The sequence below is a fragment of the Aotus nancymaae genome, unplaced genomic scaffold (genome assembly GCF_030222135.1).
Source record: "Aotus nancymaae isolate 86718 unplaced genomic scaffold, 86718_ANA_hifiasm-v0.15.2.pri h1tg000040l, whole genome shotgun sequence".
NCBI classification, from domain to species: Eukaryota; Metazoa; Chordata; class Mammalia; order Primates; family Aotidae; genus Aotus; species Aotus nancymaae.
The window spans coordinates 56,733,061-56,755,091 of record NW_026988454.1 but is presented as its reverse complement, the minus strand read 5'-3'; the positions used below and the strand labels follow the sequence as shown (position 1 = coordinate 56,755,091).

The 22,031-nt window shown below is 38.6% G+C and overlaps 1 protein-coding gene across 3 annotated transcripts in view; it reads right to left on the bottom strand.

The window, feature by feature from the left end:
* Window positions 1-22,031, bottom strand: part of CDK19 (cyclin dependent kinase 19) — a 195,448-nt gene that overhangs the window by 14,136 nt on the left and 159,281 nt on the right. For all 3 annotated transcript variants that reach the window (XM_064360776.1, XM_064360778.1, XM_064360777.1), the window contains 4 exons: window positions 15,118-15,175; window positions 8,685-8,816; window positions 2,397-2,540; window positions 2,178-2,247 (listed from right to left, as the gene is read on the bottom strand). In XM_064360776.1, the coding sequence (XP_064216846.1) occupies window positions 2,178-2,247; window positions 2,397-2,540; window positions 8,685-8,816; window positions 15,118-15,175 (404 nt within the window). The remainder of the gene's footprint in view (window positions 1-2,177; window positions 2,248-2,396; window positions 2,541-8,684; window positions 8,817-15,117; window positions 15,176-22,031) is intronic.

Sequence of the window (22,031 nt, the reverse complement as noted above, 5' to 3'; positions counted from 1 at the left end):
TTGGAATCCTACGATAAAAATTGTCTTAGCTTTCTATTTAATATTGTTCCATAAACATTTTGCCCTGTCAAATACTCTTCAAATTTACTATTTTGAGTGGCTGCCTATCTCCTACTGGTACGGGTATTACTTGTTTCTAAGAGCTATGGCATAAAAGTCCTTGCAGCTAAATCTGATGTGCGTGGCAGGGAGCTGATACTCTAGCAGGTGAGACGCAGACCCCTACTAGACACTGACTCAGTCATTTACAAATTGTGTGATCTTGTGCAAGTTAGTTAACCTCTATGAAAGCCTTAGGTTCTGAATGTGAAAAGTGGACATTGTAATTATACCTACCCTATAGATTTGCTATGAAGATTATATGAAAAAATGTAGGTAAAGGGTTTAGCACCACCCTGGTATATAAAAAGTACTCAGCTATTTGTGGTCACTCTGATTACTTCCACAGGATAAATTCCAGGAATTATCAGGTCAAAGGGCATGCACATTTTCCTTTTTTAGGTGCTCTAGAATCTCGCCATACAAATGTAGCCCTTACTAGCAATCTGAGCATCACCTGAGAACCTATAATAGAAATGAAGATTCTTAGTCCTTACCCCTGATTCTGACTCAGAATCTACATTTTTAACAAGGTCTCCAGGTGATTCATAGGTACAATGAAGTTTGAGAAGTACTCATCCTCACCAGTAGCATATGAGTAGTAATTTTTTTAAAATAAAAATACAGATAGGATCTAACTATGTTGCCCAGGCTGGTATCAAACTCCTGGGATCAAGAGATCCTCCCACCTCAGCCTCTCAAAGTGTGGGGATTACAGGTGTGAGGGAGCCCCTGTGCCTGGCCAGAATGTCCATTTTATTGTACCCTTGCTGGCACCACCCTGATGGGTTGTACCTTGTTGGCAAGGGTACAATAAAATGTTAAATGAAAATAACTAGTTTGGTTTTGGATGTTTAAAGAATTTATAGAACGTTCAGGTTGGGATTCCACAAGGCAATTAGATAAATGATTTTGAAACTTGGAAAAGTGAACTGAGTAAGATACATATTGGGAGTTATCCACATAATTGATGGTAAATTGTGGCCATCAAAATCATGGAGTCTGACTAGGAAAATCTCTAGAGTGAGAAGAGAACCCAGGATAGAGCACTGATATCAGCACTATCCTTAAGAAATGGATAGAGGCAAAGAACCCCACCAAGGATTGTGAGAACAAGGGGCCAGAAATGATCAATTCCATTCTCTACTTCTCTTTATGATGTCTGCTTTTGTTTCTATAAGCCATCCTCTCCTGAAATTTTCCTGGCAAGTTGCCCATAGAGAACCTCCTCCACCATTTTCGGCAGGGGTGCCTATTTGTAACGAACTCCTCACCGGCCATCACCCTTAATCTCATTTTTGCTCAAAGTAAATGCCTTCATCAGTCTGTTTTACTCATATTCCAGGCATGTGTTCTTCCTTCTGCCAGCCTTCCAGGTTTCCTAGTCCAGCCTGTCAGTCACCAGCCATTACTCAGATAAAGATGAAATCACAGCTGTGGCCTTGAATTGAGACCTCTATTCATTCTAAAACATAACAGATATAAACTACATATTGATCCTTAAATTCTTAAGTTTTTCATACTGCAGCCTCAACCTGAACTATATATATGTTAACAGTATCTGGAGTATCTTCTTTAAATCACAGGCATAATTAATATACTAAAATCTCAGTTTCTAGTTTAAATAATAATCTATATCTGTTTTTTGAAAAGATTAATTTAAATATTCCCATTGAAATTATTACCTATAACAAATGTGCACTATGGTTTTAATGTTTATGTCCCCTCCAAAATTCATGTTGAAACTTAATTCCCAATTTAACAGTATTAGAAGATGAGTCCTTCCAAAACTGAGGGCTTTGCTTTCATGAGTGGGATTATTGCCTTGTAAAAGAGGCTCACACAGCATCTGCCCCTTTTTGCCCTTCTACCTTACACCACATGATGAAACAGCAACAAAAAGCCACCTTAGAAGCAGAAAACAACCCTCATGAGATACCAAACATGCCATGCCTTGATCTTGGACTTCCCAGCCTTAAGAACTGGGAAAAAACAAATTCTTGTTGTTTATAAATTACCCAGTCTAAGGTATTTTTTATAGCAGCACAAAAAGAGTAAGACAATGTGGAATTACTTACGTTGTTCTTCTAAAGTCTTTTTGAAGTGTGGGATATTCTGGCATCTTTCTAATATCTTCCCAGTCTTTGTCTTACAAAAAAAATTAAATATTTTAAAAAAATGTGTTAATTTAAAATCTAATTATTTTAGTTTAAAACTATACATTAAAATATGCTTTTGAGAAGAAATGATTTTGAAATATGACTCAAAGTATGACTTTAAAAAGGAAAATAAATTACCTGCAGGAAATCCCATGACACTAAATATCCGATCCAGTTGATCGTGATGGAAGGGATTGCTTGTTTTTATATCTTCCTGACGACAGTGAAAAATAGGTTCTGAAGTCAACAATTCAGCAAATATACAACCTATTGCCCAAATATCTACGAAGGAAGATAAACAAGATTTTGTATATATTTCCTTGGTTATAATTCCTAGATATAATCGCAGTCTACTTATAAAAATACTTTTCAGTAAATCAATATACAAAGTACGATAAGTGCATTAAGAAAACATTATTGTACTTTGTATACTGACATATATATGTATATATATGTGTGTGTGTGTATATATATATGTATACATATATGAAATAGCTATATCATCATGTAACAGATTGAAAGCCAAATAATAAAAAACATTTATTTGTAAATTTTCTGATGATGATAAACAGGAAAAGTCAATTTAGCAAGCAATGAATTCTTTAGATTTAGGCAAGGTCTTTCTAACCACTTGTTGTTGTTGTTGTTGTTGGGGTTTCTGTCACCCAGGCTGGAGTACAGTGGTGTAACCATGGCTCTCTGAAGCCTTGACCTCCTGGGTGCAAGCAATCCTCCTGCCTCAGCCTCCAGAGTAGCTGAGACTATGGATGTGTGCCACCATACCTGGCTAATTTATTTTTAAACTGTTTTGTAGAGACAAGGTCTCACCATGTCTAACCACTGTTAATAATTTAATCATTAAAGTATTCAATTGATAATCTAATACCTGGCATAATACTCAGATCTGATATACTGAAACAATATCATCATCAGATATGGTAACGTAATTCTTTTAAAGCCATCCAACATATAATGATAGAGCAGAATATTTTGAGTCTAGACACACAATACAGACCACATAAAAGAACTGGGGAGGCTGGGTGCAGTGGTTCACATCTGTAATCCCAGCACTTTGGGAGGCTGGGATGGGCGGATCATTTGAGGTCAGGAGTTCGAGACCAGCCTGACCAACATGGCGAAACTCTGTCTTTACTAAAAATACAAAAAATTGGCCATGCATGGTGGCACATGCCTGTAGTCCCAGCTACTCAGGAGGCAGATTCAGGAGAATTGCTTGAACCTGGGAGGCAGAGGTTGCAGTGAGCCTGGATCATGCCACTGTACTCCAGCCTGGGCAACAGAGCGAGACTCCATCTCAAAAAATACATAAAATAAAAAGAATTGGGGGAAAAAAATTTTGTCTCAAAGACTACCAGCTTGTTTTTTCAACAAATTGGTCTAGAACCTCATAAATAATATATATATATATAAATACAATATATATGTCATATTATATATTAACATATATTATTATATAGAAGCTCATAAATTATATATATATATACACCACTGCATGACACCAGCAGACATAGCTCTTATTTAAATATATTCACTTATATGTTGCCCCACAACCACCCCACACCTCAGGATAGTTAGGCATCTTTAGAAGTTTTATTAACTATTTAAAATCACCAGTTATAGATTATTCTATTAAGTTTTACACATTGAAAGACTGAAGCTTATATTCTGAGATTATAATATTATATTAACAGTGCTTTGCCAAATGTGTAAGTGAATTAACTTTTGTGAAATGCATATTCATACTTGCCTACTTAAATGCCATTTAGTAAATATTTTTAAAATAAAAGATAGGCCAGGCGCAGTGGCTCATGCCTGTAATCCCAGCACTTTAGGAGGCCAAGGCAGGTGGATCACCTGAGGTCAGGAGTTCCAGACCAGCCTAACCCACATGGTAAAACCCCGCCTCTACTAAAAATACAAAATTAGTTGGGCGTGGTGGCACATGCCTGTAATCCAGCTACTTGGGAGGCTGAGGTAGGAGAAACACCTGAATCCGGGAGGCAGAGGTTGCAGTGAGATGAGATTGCACCACTGCAATCCAGCCTGGGCAACAAGAAACTCCATCTCAAAAAAAAAATTTAAAAAAATTAAATATGTGTGTGTGTGTATGTGTATGTATATAACAATTCAAAAACTATGGTATAGGCCAGGCACAGTGGCTCACACCTGTAATCCCAGCACTTTGGAAGGCCAAGGCGGGTAGACTGCTTGAGGCCAGGAGTTCGAGATCATCCTGGCCAACATGATGAAACCCCATCTCTACTAAAACCACAAAAATTAGCCAGGTGTGGTGCCATAAGCCTATAGTCCCAGCTACTCGGGAGGCTGAACCAGGAGAATCGCTTGAACCTGAGAGTCGGAGGTTGAGTGAGCCAAGATCACGTACCACTGCACTCCAGCCTGGGCGACAGAGCAAAACATCATCACAGGGAAAAGAAAACAAAAATAAAACCTATGGTATAGCATAAAAAAGTACTGTGTTTAGTAGCCTATTAAATATGAGAAACACATTTATTGATAAGCTAAACAAGGAAAAAGATTAATTACAGTAGTCCTTCTTCATCCAAGTTTTTGCCCTCCAGTTTCAGTTACCTGCAGTCAGTCACTGCAGTTTGAAAATATTAAATGAAAAATTCCAGAAATAAACAATTTATAAATTTTAAGTTGTGTTCCATTCTAAGCAGTCTGCTGAAATCTCATGCCATCCTCTCATCTTCCCGGGATGTGAACCATCCCTCTGTTCATCCACACTGTATACTCACTAGCTGCTGGTTAGTCACTTAGTGGCTGTCTGGGTTATAAGATGAAAAAAACATAGTATATACAGGGTTTGGTGCTATCTGCAGTTTCAGGCATCCCCTGGGGGTCTTGGAACATATTCCCAGTGGATAAGTGGGGACTACTGTATATCCATTAGCTAGAAGACATATCAGAATGCTCTCTCCTAAAAACAAACTGCCAAATGGGAAAATCCATACAGTAATGCCTTATTTGACCATATTCAGGTACAGTTTCCTTCCACATAATTTAGCCTTCTGGATAATATATTCCTTCAATAACCAATTTTTTAATTACACCATTGCCCACCACCAAAAGAGGCTTTAAAACACAATATAATCCTCCTTAATGATGCAGCAAGGTCATCATCATTAAGAACATCCATCACTAACTACAAAGTAGAGTAATAATACTGCTCAATGTCCACTTCTGAATTCTTCTCTCCCTCCCACATCATGTTGGTTGTCACTCTTCTCCCTGCTCTGGCTGCTTCTGATGGTCCCATCTCTCCTCCTCATTGCTGCCTCTACTATGCAGTTCACCGGAACTACTACTGCATGTGCCTGGTCATGCCAATTCCTGGCTTGTCTTCCATTCAAAGGACAAGAGCCAGGGTCTTGAATTCCCAGTGAACTGCTAAGATAAGAAACTCAAATAGTAGGTGGCAGTAAATTTGAGGGTTTTCTGCCTCCTATTAGCCTAAAATTTCAAATGGCCATCTGGCTCCTGCAGTATCTGTAGCTAATTCTCAGGTCTCTTTCCTCAATCAATGGCTTATTCTCCTGACACACATACCCCCAACACTGCTGCCACCATCACTGCCACTTCCCTCCCCAACTAAATGTCAATCCATAAACCTCCACTGATTATCAAATAATCAAATGCTCTTTTTTCTGTGCTCTGAATCCAAGTACTCATTTCTTTCTTTCTTTCTTTCTTTTTTTTTTTTTGAGACAGAGTCTTGCCCTGTTGCCCAGGCTGGAGGGCAATGGTGTGATCTCAGTTCACCGCAACCTCTGCCTCCCACGTTCAAGCAATTCTCACATCAGCCTCCTAGTAGCTAGCATTACAGGTGTGCACCACCACACCTGGCTAATTTTTGCATTTTTAATAGAGACCAGGATTCACCATGTTGGCCAGGCTGGTCTTGAATTCCTGACCTCAAGTGATCCGCCCGCCTCGGCCTCCCAAAGCGCTGGGATTACAGGGCCATAGTCACCACACCCGGCCCGAAGTACCAAAGTACTCACTTCTAACATGGACCATGTACAGAGAAGAGTATGAAAGAGTGAGTAAGTATATACTTATAAATATTTGCTATTAATATATTTGAAGCCCTAACATAACTGATTTGGGGATTATTCTTTCTCTCTATCTTAACTTTCTCCTACCTTCTATCCAGAATGGATAATTGGGAATTGACTAAAATTAGAAATTAGTGATTATGTTTTTATCTTTAAGTGGCAAATTTCATTTACTGAGCAAGTAAGTTACAAGCTGGTTAAAATTCAATTTCATTTTTCCTTACCCTGAGGAAATAAGAAATATAATTGGTTTTCAATTAATACCCAATTACATTTATTTCAAAAAAAAAACCACATCTATTTTCATTTAAACAAGAGAAATTTAATCAGAAAATATTCATAAAACTGTGCTTCTCAAAGTGTGGGCTCTCAAAGCATATGATATGGGTCACGCATAGAATCACCTACCTAAGGGCACAGACCTGCTGTGTTAGATTCCGGAGAGTGGGACAGACATTGGTGGTGAGAGTCATTTAGCTTAACAGCAGCTTTTGACTGAATGTGCCTTTTCTTAATGGAAATCTCCTTCTAGATATAGACTGTCCTAGTGTTTGGATTAAGCCTAAGGCATATGGATTTCTACAGAGATTGCATCCTAGTCTCCCTTCCTTGTGCCCTGGGTTATCCGTCATTAACCTATTCTAAGGCACCACCTGTTCCCTTCAACTAACACTCTCCCCTTCCCTGGCTTACTTTCAGTCTCTTCCTATCCTCTGGTTCCTTCTGAGATTGTCTAAGGGATTTGACTCTTTTCAATAGTGGGTAAGGAGAGACCTAAACAACAGAAAAAACAAACTCGCAATTCTAAAAGTCTGAAAAATACAGCTCCGTAGTAAAAGTCGCTGGCTGGAATCAGGCAGGCTCTGATTTTAGCTCCTCACTCTCAGGGTCACCCATCCCTTCCACTTGCTGTATGCAGTTCTTTCCTCACCCTTTGCAGACAGCTGCCACTGTCCACTGATGACAGCCTGGCCTTGGCAACCTCTGATCTGCTGTCTTACCAGAGGCCCAGCTGCACAGGTGAGCGTCTGATGTCAGTCTCACATTCCTCCACTGTCAAACACATACCAGTCTACTCAGAGGCTTTTTCACTAATTTAACAAAACTATTCAGCAGTATTTATCAATTATTTACAATATTCCAGCATTGGGCTAGAGTCTTAGTCCCTGGACAACATCTAAATGTGTTCTGGTGTCTGAGTTTTGCAGAAAGCAGACGTCTTGATGAATGAGGACTTACTCTATTTTTTGTTTTTTTTTTTAACCCATGAGTAGGCTAATTATCAGTCTAATCTTTCCCAATGTGAGAATTTCCTTTGTAGCTCTTTGGAGGTCACCAGGTTTTTCATAAGCTTTTTTAGCAGAAAAAGAATTATGCTTGTCTATTTTTAATAATGTTATACTGCAGTGCCTTTATTAAATAGAATTCAACAAAAGCAGCTAAAGGTAGCCAAAACGGATATGAGGCTAATATCAGTTAACAGAAAATTCAATAAAAGGAAAATTTAAAGAAATATACTTAGGAAATTTGGATACCTTGTACAACCAGCCCTTCTAACAGCTACAATGTACTCTCCCCTACTCTCTCCTTTTCCTTCCTTTAAAGAAATCTCTAGGTTTGAGGAGGGCCAGCTCCTACTGACTCCCTTCATTCACAGCTGGGCCCTCAGAGGATACTGCAGTGACCAGGTAGCAAATCTCTGAAGCCATTGTTCTGAAGCAGACTTTAAATCCTACAGAGTATGTTTATAACAGATTTTCTTACTCAGTTTTTTTAACTTGATGAGATGGCAAGATGCTGAGCACAGCTAATCTATCCAGACTCTATTTCCTACCTTAATGGAAAAACTGCTATTCTCATAACTGTAATGGCAAGAGAGAAAGATTAGTCATATTGCTTCTTGCTTAGGAAAGGATGTGACTAACTTTTCCCCAAATAGAAGGCGTTCTTTCCAATACTGCACTACTCCTGTTTTTGTTTTTCATTTTGTGAAGAAAACAATTCTAAACTTCTCTCCAGTTCTTCTGATCAATAGCTACTAAGTACAAAGTAAAATGTGCATGTTATTGTTTCCATAGCAACTCAACAGGATCAAATATTGACACCTCTATTCTCCGAAAGAAAATGCTTTCTTCTTTTAAAATAACCATATTCTCCTATACAGTTAAGAATCCAAATGTACCAGAAATCTAGGAATACAGAAGACAATAGGACTTTTACAAAAATGTATAAAATGGTTTTTATCAAGTAGCTTTATTATTACACCATTTTACAGTTATGATCATTAGATGCCAAGATAGTAAATCATTTTAGACCAACTTACCGATGGCCTTTGTATAATGCCTTGCACCAAGCAAAAGTTCTGGAGCCCGATACCAAAATGTCACAACTACTGGATCCAAATCTGCTAGTGGCTTTAGAGGAGAATTGAATAATCTGGCAAAACCCATGTCAGCTAAAAAATAAAATAAATTAACATAAAATTCAGTTTGATCGTTTCTCAGCTTTTTGGCTAAGACCAAGTGTAAAATTCAGTTTGACATGCTATTAGAACCATGCAGGGTTGACAACAATAGCTGCTGACCTTATAAAGCAATCATTTTCTTCCCTTTTTAAACAAAGGTCTATACCAGGTACCAGAAAGGAATTGCTTCATTTACCTTTATTACCTACCATCAGAAGTAGATACTATTATTGCACCTGTTTTACTGATGAAGAAATTGAGGCTTAAAGATATTCTGGGCTGGTGCAGTGGCTCATGCCTGTAATCCCAGCACTTTGGGAGGCCGAGGTGGGATCGCCTGAGGTCAGGAGTTCTAGACCAGCCTGGCCAACATGGTGAAACCCCACCTCTACTAAAAATACAAAAATTAGCTAGGCATGGTGGTGCACACCTGCATTCCCAGCTACTTGGGAGGCTGAGGCAGGAGAATCGCTTGAATCCAGGAGACGGAGGTTGCAGTGAGCCGAGATTGCGCCACTGCACTCCAGCCTGGGCGACAGAGTGAGACTCCGTCCCCCGTCCCCCAATAAAGGTATTCTGATTTGTCCAAGGTCACAGAGCTACTAAGTGCAGAGTCAGAATTAGAATCCAGGTCTGATTTCAGATTCCTGGCTTTAAGAGACAGTTACAAAAACATTCTTGTTTTTTGAGATCTAAAATAGTCCAAAAATCTCCCTGATTAATAATGACTTCTGTGTGCTTATAAATCTAAAAAATGACAAAAATAGTCCCAAAATCTCCCTGATTAATACACCTTCTGTGTGCTTTTATGTCTTTAGTAAGACATAAAACTTGACTATGTCTTAGTTCTGTATGTGCTGCAGCCAGATCCAACGAACTCACAAGAGCTCATTTGTACTTATCTCTTCTCAATTCTGCATTCAATGACAGCATACTGGTGGTTTGGAATTGGCTATGGTAGGAGTATCTACAACATGCAGCAAATGCGACAAACTGGGACTTTTTTTTGCTCCAGAGAGCCAGGTGCTGAATGGTAATCAGCACATCACATGCATGTTTTCAAGAACATACACAGAACACACAAAAGATAACTGGCTGTAATTCAGCATTTAACAAAGGTCTAAACCAAAGCTAATCAATTGAAATATTACGGGTGTACAAAAGTAGTAAAAAAAAAAAAACAAAAAAAACTACTACTGCAATAAGATCATGGAAACTAATTTTCTTAAGATATCATAAATAACAAACACCTTTTATCTAGAAAGTCCTTTGCAGTTTACAAATGGCTTTCATATACATCATATTTGACCTCATTGAATCCTCATAAAAACACTGGTTTAATCAGTACTTTGCTCCCTATTTCAGAGATGAAGAATCTAAAGTCCAAAGAAGTTAAATGACTTGCCTATGGTCACAGGGATAGTAAATAAAGATGCCAGTACTCAAACAAAAACCATGTTGTAATTTGGGAGTTACCTTCTTAACTACTAAATCTGACATCCAACAAATTTTACATATGATAAATGCAAGTCACCAAGGCAAATTCACAAGAATGATAAGCCTCTATAATTTGAATACATAATATACATAGCAAATTTTGATTGCATAAGGGGCCCCAATGTACTATAAAATGCATAAATGCACATAAAAGTTACAACCACAGAGTATCATTTAATCTTAAAACTAATATGCTATGATATAACATACATTAAAATTTTACATTTACATAAGCAGAATAGGCAAAAAAATCTTTTTAACTTACAGTGATTTGGGTTTTTTTTTTGTTTTGTTTTGAGATAGAGTCTCACTCTGTTGCCCAGGCTAGAGTGCTGTGGCGTGATCTTGGCTCATTGCAACCTCTACCTCCCAGGTTCAAGCAATTCTCCTGCCTCAGCCTCCTGAGTAGCTGGGATTACAGGTGGTACACCACCACGACTGGCTAATTTTTTAATTTTTAGTAGAGAGGGGATTTCACCATGTTGGCCATGCTGGTCACAAACTCCTGACCTCAAGTGTTCTGCCTGCCTCAGCCTCCCAAAGTGCTGGGATTACAGGCAGAGCCACCACGCCTGGCCTATAGTGATTTGTTTCTTTGGATTTTGAATAATTTGTAAGACTTTTTTGGAGAATGCTTTGGAGTATCCAGCTCCTAAAAACTAAAGCTATCTAAAGGAAGCCTATGTGCTGATGTCTACTCTTTTTAAACTACATTTCCCTATAACAAACAAAAATATTCAAGTTCATTCTACCAATATTATACCTATTATTCTACAATATTACACAATATTCAAGGCACTGTTTTATATATTTAATAGATGCTGATTGTTGTTGATGACAAAGTAATATGATGGAATGCTGTTTCATCCACTGAAAAACATTTTGAAGTGAAGTCAGCTAAAGCCAATATTTCTCCCCTTATTCTCTACCTCCTTAGTTTTACCTAAACCTCATCTATTCACTTTCAGATGAAATCAAGGCCAGAAGGAAAAAAACAGATACTTTCAAAAACAATTCCCATCTATTGTATGAACTTTAAAAGAGTTTCAAACTACTTTTCAATTAATTACTAATTTAGACAAAAGGTAAAGATTACTCTAACCGCTGACTTTCTAAATTTACTAACGGATGTAATTGTTCCAGTCCATGGATAAGGGTAGCAAAATTCTGATGTGGGTGCTAATTAGTATCAAATGATGAAAAGCAGCAACAAACAAGGTTTACCACTAAGGAGCTTACATGAAGGTAAGATGACAAAATATACAGAGTAGATAAAGGCAAAAAGTGATAACTGCTGTGAAAATAAAGGAAGTTGTTACTGGTTTCTACTAGAAGCTGAGTCCCGTGGGGGAAGGTCTTCTCCTTTATGATGTTATCTGGAACAATGCATAATAAACATTTGTAAAAGTGAGCTAAATTGAAAGTGGAACTTGGGCTGGATCCTGAAGGATGAATTGTTTTGAATAGCAAAAAAGGAAGGCAATAAGCATTTTCGGTAAGATCTGGGAAGTTTTTAGGTCGCTGAGAATGGGAAGGCTCAGATACAGCAAAGGGCACAATGTGTTTTCCATTCAACTATCCATCCTCCCCCACCTCCTACCCCAGAGTCTTGCTCTGTTGCCAGACTGGAGTGGCTTACTGCAACCTCTGCCTCCCAGGCAAGCGATTCTCCTGCTTCAGCCAACAGGTGCACACCACCACGCCCAGCTAATTTTTGTATTTTTAGTAGAGACAGGGTTTCACCATGATGGCCAGGATGGTCTTGATCTCTTGACCTCATGGTCCACCTGCCTCAACCTCCCAAAGTGCTGGGATTACAGGCGTGAGCCACCGCGCCCGGCCCAACTATCCTTTTACTTTAAGCCAAAAAAGAGCTACATCAAAGCATTAGGCAAGGCATCAGTATTACTAATGTTTACAAAAAATAGTGGCTATTAAAACAAAATTTAAAAGCCATCTAATAAACTATCTTGATTGTCCACTAGATCTTTATCATTAATTATTGCTTACTTTTAACCCTGGTTTTATCCCTAATCTTGGTAAAATTACAATCTTAAAACTCATAATAGTAAGGTAACTAACTGGCCTGGCCAGAGTACAGAATTTTATGTTAAGGAGTATTAAGAGAAGACATTAGATTTGGGTTACTGGGAGAAATGTGATGAATGGTTCAAACAAGGGGAATGAATATAAGATGAAGATGATGAGTTTGGTTTGGGACAATGGAGGATAAGTTACCAGCAAGACTTCCAAACAGAAATAAAGACTTCAGCTAGGGTGAGAGACTAGAATCTGGTATCAAGATCTTAGATCTAAGATTCTGAGGCCACAACTTATCAATTTCCTAAAGAAGTAATTTTAGAGGGAGGCCATGTCCTAAGCCAGTGCCTTGAAACAATAGTAGGAGTAAGAGGCAAGGATGAATAAAATGCAAAGTCACAGCAAAAGTGGGAGGTGGAAAAATGGAATTATGGTATGTCACATAGACCAAGGGAGAAGGCAGCCTCAAACCCAGACTGTCAGAAGAACAAATGGTTTAGCACAGTAAAGGAGAATGGTGACTAAAGCCCACTTGATTTGGTAAGGTAGAGGTCACAGGTGTCCTTTTAGAGAGCACTTTTAATAGAATGATGGAATTAGAGGCCAGATTATAACAAATTAGAGCAAGTGGAACCAAAGAGTGAACATCATGTGTTCTAAAAGTAGAGGAACAAAAGGGGAAATGAATAGAACAAATGCTAAAGAAAACAAGATGGATATAAGACTTATTTTAAGTTGGGAAGAGGACAACGAAGGTTTAAAGGTGAAAAAGAGAAACTTGACAAGGGAAGAATGACAATACTGTACTATGAGGAGCTTAAGTAAGGTAGCAAGATACTTAGAAGCTTGGAAGGGCGTTAGAAGATAGGACTTAGGGAGGGAAAGTCTCTCTTTCACAAAGGCTGTTTCAAGGGCAGGGCTGTACAGCTAAAGAGTGGAGGTCAGTGAGACCACAGCAGACTGCTCTGCTATCACTAGGAAGGGATATTTGTAGGGAAAGAGCCTCAGGGCTTGGAATTCAAGTTCTAGCTTTGAAAGGCAGAGCAAGCTACAACCTCTCTAAGTCTTCCTTATCTTCAGAGGGTGGTTGTATAAAATAAATGAGGTAACATGTGAAAGAATCTATTGCGATGTATAGTAAACTGTTCATTTTACTGTATCTTGCAGAAGGGACCATCCTCTATCTCCCTTTCACCTGTATTTGGTGAAAAGTAGGAACTCAATAAATGCCTCTAAGATAAGGAGTACAAGAATAAAATAAAAATAGAGACAAGTGAGAAACTGTGGTGGAAGTGATGGGGGAGAAGAGAAGGAAAGCACCAGCTATTAATTAACATCACCAAATTTCTGAATGAATCAGAATCTCAGCAAACTCAGGATAGAGGTGTTTAAATAAAAGGAAGTTGATTTAGAACAGCTTCTTCAGGAACTGGGCTAGGGAGTAAACTGAAGAAGTAGAAAACCAAACAGCAGGGCAGGCTTGAAATAGGGCAGCAGGAATTTGTAGTGGGTCACGTGAGCACAATTTTGCATCACCTTTAGCATAATACTTTTTTTTTTTTGAAATGGAGTCTCACTCTGTTGCCAGCTGGAGTGCAGTGACACAATCTTGGCTCACTGCAACCTCCTCATTCAAAAGAATGTTGAATGCTTTTTAGAAATATGTTAAAATAAAATTTGTTCATCAGCACAGTTTCTTTGCTATTAGAATATACCATGTTAGGCTGGGCGTGGTGGCTCATGCCTCTAATCCCAGCACTTTGGGAGGCCAAGGCAGGCAAATCACCTGAGGTCAGGAGTTCAAGACCAGCCTGGCCAATATGGTGAAACCCCATCTCTACTAAAAACAAAAAAAATTAGCTGGGTATGGTGGCGGGCACCTGTAGTCCCAGTTACTTGGGAGGCTGAGGCAGGGAGAATTGCTTGAACTCAGGAGTCGGAGATTGCAGTGAGCCAAGATCACGCCATTCCACTCCAACCTGGACAACAGAGTGAGACTCTGTCTCAAAAAAAAAAAAATTATCACTGTAAGATCTGGCAAAAAGAAAAAAAAATAATAGTAATAATAATAAACAAAAAAATATTAGAATAAAGCATTTCTTAGGTCATCTTCTCCCCAAATATGTCATAGTTACGTATAAATGATGCTGATTTTTTTTTTAGAACATTCATGATTACAAAGGAAATCTTAATATACAATAAGATTCCTGCTGGTGCCGCAATCTAAGAGAGGCAGCTAAGAGAGGTTGTAAATATATATATATGTATATCCATTTGGAAAAGATATGTTAGTACTTGGCTCAAGATGTGCAGGCCAAGTGTGGTGAAGTAGGGAGAACCTGTGAAGGTTTAAATGTATTTGGTCAGAGTGGGGAGGAAAATATCCAAGGAGAGAATATTTGGTAAACCTGAAACAGAGGTAAGATTTAGAGGATTATACTTAAGGCAGCTGTGCAGGACAGTGGTGGTGACACAAACACATGCTTGGGTTATTGTATAGGGGGAATGAATGCTTTTGTGAACTTGCTTGTCAATTTCCAGTGATACCTCAACTTAGAACTAAATAATCTTATTTTGGGAAAAAGCCTAGGAGTTTTATAGACTATCTATATCTACATTTTCCAATATCTTTTCTAAAAATATTATGAGGAAGTAATTTTAAGATTAACTACCTAAATAAGGGCATTAAAAAGGGAAACCATGTTTGCAGTTAACTTCAGTTTTTAAATAAATTATTTTAGGAATAATTACCTACCTATTTTGACTCTCCCCCTCTCAGGACCTTCTCCCATTACTAGGATATTTGCTGGTTTCTAGAAATAAAAATAGAGCATTCAAATTACTACGTTTATTCTTTTGACATGCTCTAAAATGGAGAAAAGTTCTTATCATATAAAAGTATCATTTCTGTATTTTCATCAAAACTAAATCAAATATTAAGCACCCTCTACATAGTTAAAGCATTTGACATACTTGAAGTCAGCACTAACTTTATATAAACATCCTTGCTATGGAAACACACCTTATTTTCAAAATTACATCATACAAATAATTACAAAGCAATTAAAGCTATCATTTCTATTCACTCCATAGAAATAACTAATAATATTTTTTAAACCTGCCCAGAGTTTATGTGGTTGAAAAATTTTATATAAAATTTCAAACCACAACATCATTGCCTTCGTGTAAATAAGTCAAATGGAATATTACTTCCTAAATATTTCTAAACTACCACAGGAAAACATGATCAGCATTCAACAACTCTATTAAAATTCATGCATCACCTATCATACATGCAAAAGAAAGAAATTCCAAATATAATTTCAAGATGTAGGAAAATAAAAACCAAGGCTAATACAGAACTACAAAAAGAAATGAGTAAGCAGATAATCTTATTTTGGGAAAATGTATCTACCATATTTCAGTCACCCTTATCTGTAGACACCTGGAAACAGAGGAACTATTGAGATAGACTTTGGAAGGGGGAGCAAGTTAGTCTCCTTTGTAAAGTCTTTGGAGAGAAAATTTATGTGTTTTTAACTTACTGGATTCATTTATTCGATCAACGAGTGTATTTTTAGTATCTTCTAAGGATAAAAAACCATTCTAAGCTTTAAGACAGAAAACAAAAGCACAGTAAAAACAGATATAGGTGACAGGAGGATAGAGGCAGCAAACCACCTTGCCGTGTTTGTACCTATGCAACGATCCTGCATGATCTGCACGTGTACCCCGGAACAATAAATAAATTAAAAAAAAACAAGTTCCTAACCTCCAGATGCTCACTACATAAAGAGAAAGAAAATTAAGAAGCGTTGTGTAATATTAGAAACTAGTGCTGTGTATGAGTTATAGAGAAGACTGAGGTCTTGGGTTCAAGATTAAACCGGATTACTTTTAAGATCCCTTTTAATTTGCTGATTGTTAAAAATGCTTCAATGAACAATAAGCACTAAAAAAAACTACTTCAAAGGAGGAAGTGATGAATTAAAGATTTCACTGTTAAGAGAAATGTTCATTGGGGATGGACGTGGGAATGGTGTCCATTAGACAGATCATGAAAATGAACAGGAACCATCATGGCAGAGCAGAGGAAAGGCAAGGACACCATAGGAGGTGGAAAAAGGATATGACCAGCTATGCATAAGACAACAGAAGTCTGACTTGGGCCAGGTGCAATGGCTCATACCTGTTATCCAGGAGGCCAAGTCAGGAGGATCACCTGAGTCTAGGAGTTCAAGGCCAGGCTGGGCAAAACACAAAATAGTGAGATTCCGTCTCTACAAATAATTTTTAAAATAGCCCATGGTGGCATGCACCTGGAGTCCCAGCTACTTAGGAGGCTGAGGTGGAAGGATTGCTTGAGTCCAGGAGATTGAGGCTACTGGGCAACTCCCATGAGCCATGATTACACCACTGCACTCCAGCCTGGGTGACAGAGCAAGACCTTGTCTCAAAAAAAAGAAAAAATTCTGAAAAGGGCTCATGTTGAGGGTAGTAGGATGAATCTAGACTCTGGATAGTCTTAAATGCCAAGTGAAGTAATTGGACCATTATATTACAGTCAGTGAGGTTATAGGAGAGGAGGAGGGAGTGGAACTGGGTGTGAGGTGGTAAGAGTTCTGCCCAATGTCTTGTCAGCAGAAATGATGAGGGAGGTATGGACTGAGAAGCATTTTAGAAGAGAAAATTAAAGTTATAAAAGGTAATGGTTTAAAAATAGGGAATAATAAAGAGGAGACAATATATTGAGTTTGAAAAATGGCTAGGCATGGTGGCTCAAACCTGTAATCCCAGCACTTTGGGAAGTCAAAGCAGGAGGATCGTTTAAGCCCAGGAGTTTGAGACCAGCCTAGGCAACATGGAGACACCCTGTCTCTGTAAAAAAAAAAAAAAAGAAAAAAAAAAAAAAAAACTAGCCAGGCATGGTGGCACATGCTGTGGTCCCAGCTACTTGGGAGGCTGAGGTGGGAGGACTGCTTGAGCCCAGGAAGTCGAGGCTACAGTGAGCTGTGATCGTGCCACTACACTCGAGCCTGGGCAACAGAGGGAGACCCCGTCTCAAAAAATAATAAATAAAATGAAAGAGTTTGAGAAATGTACGATGCCTAAGTCATACTAGCCACAGGAGTGAGAAGAGGAAGATTTGGATTTGAAAGTTATTATCATTAGAGTGTGATACATGAAAACACGAGATGGGATTGGTTCACCATACTAGAAAGAAAAAACTATCAGAGATCCATTATGCATAAAGTGTTATACTTCAGACCTTTAGGAAACAACAAGAAATAAAACATGAAGATACTGACTTTAAGGAGCTTAAATCCAGTAGGAAATGACAGACAGCTTTTAAGAATACAAGGCAGAGGCTGGGCATAGTGGCTCATACCTGTAATCCTGTTATATCACATGAGGTCAGGAGTTGGAGACCAGCCTTATCAACATGGTGAAACTCCATCTCTACTAAAAATACAAAAATTAGCTGGGTATGGTGGTGTGTACCTGTAGTCCCAGCCACTCAGGAGGCTGAGGCAGGAGAATCACTTAAACCCAGGAGGCGGATGTTGCAGTGAGCTGAGATCACGCCACTGCATTCTAGCCTGGGCAAGAGAGGAGACTCCGTCTCAAAAAAAAAGAAAAGGAAGAAAAAAAAGAATACAAGGCAGATGGTAGATTATGAGAAGTACCAATATAGAAAGAAAAATGTCATGGAATGAATGATTCTCTTCATTGAACATCAGGTAGTCTTTAGGAAGATGGCTCTGGATGACTTTAAGTAAGGATAACTAAGATTTTGATAAGCATAAACAACAACAAAAAGAGTTTTCAGACTCACGGAAGCCTACAGATAAGGACATGGTCATATAAAAACACAGACATGGCATACTGAGAGCCTATACATATTTTGATGTGACAAGAGCAGTGAATGTTTGGTGCAGAAATGGAACTGGAAAACTACACTGGGAATAAAATACCACGTTAAAAAAAACTGGAGGCTGGGTGCAGTGGCTCATGCCTATAATCCCAGCACTTTGGGGAGGCTGAGGTGGGTGGATCATTTGAGGTCAGGAGTTCAAGACCAGCCTGACCAAAATGGTAAAACCCGATCTCTACTAAAAATACAAAAAAATTTAGCCAGGCATGGTGGCACACACCTATAAAATCCCAGCTACTTGGGAGGCTGAGGCAGGAGAATCACTTTAACCGGGGAGGCAGAAGTTGCAGTGAGCCGAGATCACGTCACTGCACTCCAGCCTGGGCAACAAGAGCAAAACTCCATCTCAAAAAAAAAAAAAAAGAACTGGAATTTATCATATAGGCAAAGCCAAGACAGGGCAGTGAGATAATCATATCTATATTTAGGAAGAAAGTCTGGTAGCCACATGAAGGATGGATTGGAAAGAATGGATGAACCACAAAAACAGAGACAAGAGACCAGTTGGAAGTGGGCTATAATAGTCTAGGGAAAAGTAAGGGCATCCTAACTTGTGAAAATGGTCATAGTGGAACACACAAAAGCATCTGAAGGTAAGAGTTCAAGACTTGGCATTGCCTTTTCACATCATCTTCTCAACCCTCATTCATTCAACTAATATTGTTTGATCACATGCTAAGTAACAGGCAGTGATTTAGATTCTACAGAAGCAGCAGAAAACAAAAACAGGAAAAATCCTTGCCCTCATAGAGTTTACATTCTAGTGAGAAGAGAAAGACAATAAATAAGTCTACAACATATCATATACTGATAAGTACCATGGAAAAGAAAACAAAACAAAGAGAATACAAAAGATTGTCACATCTGCTATTATGGCTGATTAGGTCATATTATGGCTCTGAGGGAGCCTTCCCTTAACAGAACAGTTATATGCTATATAAGAAACAAACCAGGCACAGTGGTGCACACCTGTAATCTCAGTTACTCCAGAGGCTGAGGTGGGAGGATTGCCTGAGCCCAGGAGTTCAAGGCCAGGCTGGGCAACATAGTGAGAAACCTTGTCTTGGATAGGAGAGGAAAGGAAAGGAAAGGAAAGGAGGCAGGAAGGGGAAAGGAGGGGAGAACAAGAGGGGAAGGTGGAGAAGGGAGAAGGAAAGGGGAAAGAGGGAGAGGGAGAGCAGAGGAGAAGGAAAGGAGAAGAAATGGAAAAAGCAAGGAAATATTCCATGAAGCATCCCTTATTGCCCAAGAGATAAAAACTTCACCCTCACTCAAATAAGGTATCCTTGTGGCTGGAGAGTTAGAGAAAGGCAAGGTAGGCCTCAGAGCAGCTGCCAATAATGCACTTCAGCAAGGACACTGAACCTTGGGCCACCAGCAAGGTGAGGAAGCTGAGCCTGCTACCCCACAATCACCAAGACCATCAAGGGCACTAAAGGAAACCTAGATGCTACCAGTAGAAGCCAAAGCATTAGGCCTGATGAGTAAAGTAATACATTTTCCAGCTAAAAGACACAGGTATTTCCATACTGAATTAAAAACAAAATCCATGCTATTTACAAGAGGTCCACCTAAAGGTAGAACCATAAAACCTGAAAGTAAAAGGATGTTAAAAGATATATTAGGCAAACTGCCAAAAGAAAGCTGAGTCAGCTATGGTAACATCAGACAAAATAGCTTTCAAGACAAAAACATTATTAGGATAGAACTGATGATCATTACATTACGTGAAAGAAACCAGGCACAGAAAGACAAACTTTGTGTGTTCTCACTTCCTTTTGGGAGCTAAAAATTAAAACAATTGGCTGGGTGAAGTGGTTCAATAAATAAATAAGGGATACTAAGATTTGGGAGTCATAAGTAGGGATAACTAAGATTTTGATAAGTGTAAACAACAATGAAGTTTTCAGGCTCATGGAACCCTACAGGTAAGGACACAGTTACATAAAAACAGACATGGCATACTGAGAGTCTATACATATTTTGATATGATAAGAGCACTGAATGTTTGGTGTAGAAATGCAACTGGAAAACTACATTGGGAATAAAATACCACATTAAAGAAATTGGAATTTATTCTACAGGCAAAGCCAAGACAGGATAGTGATCCCAGCACTTTGCAAAGCTGAGATAAGAGGATCATCTAAGCTCAGGATTTCAATACCAGCCTGGGCAACATAGTGAGACCCCATCTCTACAAAAATTTTTTTTGAAAAATTAAAACAAGGCGGGAGCAGTGGCTCACACCTGTAATCCCAGCATTTTGGGAGGTCAAGGTGGGTGGATTACCTGAGATCGGGAGTTTGAGACCAGCCTGACCAACATGGAGAAACCCTGTCTTTACTAAAAAATACAAAATTCGCCAAGCGTGGTGGCACATGCCTGTAATCCCAGCTTCTAGGGAGGATGAGGCAGGAGAACTGCTTGAATCCAGGAGGTAGAGCCTGCATTGAGCCGAGATCGCACTATTGCACTCCAGCCTGGGCAACCAGAGCAAAACTCCGAAAAAAAAAAAAAAAATTAAAATGATTGGCCAGGCGTGGTGGCTCACGCCTGTAATCCCAGCACTTTGAGAGGCTGAGACAGGCAGATCACTAAGTCAGGAGTTTGATACCAGCCTGGCCAACATGGTGAAACACTGTCTCTACTAAAAATACAAAAATTAGCCAGGCACGGTGGCCCATGCCTGTAATCCCAGCTACTCGAAAGGCAGAGGCAGGAAAATTGCTTAAACCCAGGAGGCAGAGGTTGCAGTGAGCCGGGATCCTGCCACAGCACTCCAGCCTGGGTGAAAGAGCGAGACTTCGTGGGTGGGAGGGGAGACAATTAAAACAACTGACTTTATGGAGATAGAGAATAGAAATATAGTTACCAAAGACTGGGAAAGGTAGTAGGGGCAGGAGGGAGGAGGAACTGGGGATGTAATGGGCACAAAAAATAGAAAGAATAAAAAGTAGTATTTGATAGCACAACAGGGTGACTACAGTCAATACTAATTTAATTGTACTTTTAAAAATAACTAAGAGTATAATGGGTTGTTTGTAATACAAAGGATAAATGTTTGAGGTGACAGGTGCCCCATTTACCCTCATGTGATTATTACACATTGCATGCCTTTATCAAAATATCTCATGTAACCCATAAATGTACACACCTACTATGTACCTGTAAAAATAAAAAAAAAATTTTTTTAAATTAGGGCTAGAGATGGTCACTATATAATGACACAAAGTTCAATTCACCAGGAAGAGATAATAATCCTAAACCTGTTATATACTTATAAATATATGTGAAGCAAAAATTAATATAACTTCAGGGAGTAAAAAGGCCAATGATAACATACTTTTCTCAATTACTCATATGTCAAACAGACAAAAGATTAGTAAAATATAGACTCTCCAAAGAATACAATTAACTAGGATGAACTAGTGGACATACAGACAACTATCTACCCAATAGTTAGAGAATACACATTTTTCTCAAGCACACACGGAACATTTACAAATACTGATCATATACTAGCAGGTCTCAAGAAATTTCAAGGAATTTTTTTATCAAACAGACTATCTTCTCAGACCACAATATAATTAAGGTAAAGTCAATTACAAAACTATAAATTTGAAACTCTAAATATTTGAAAAATTTTAAATATTTCTAAATTACTCAGAGTAAAATTAGAAACCATAAAAAATTTAAAATACTCCGAACTGAAATAATAAAAATACTACCTACCA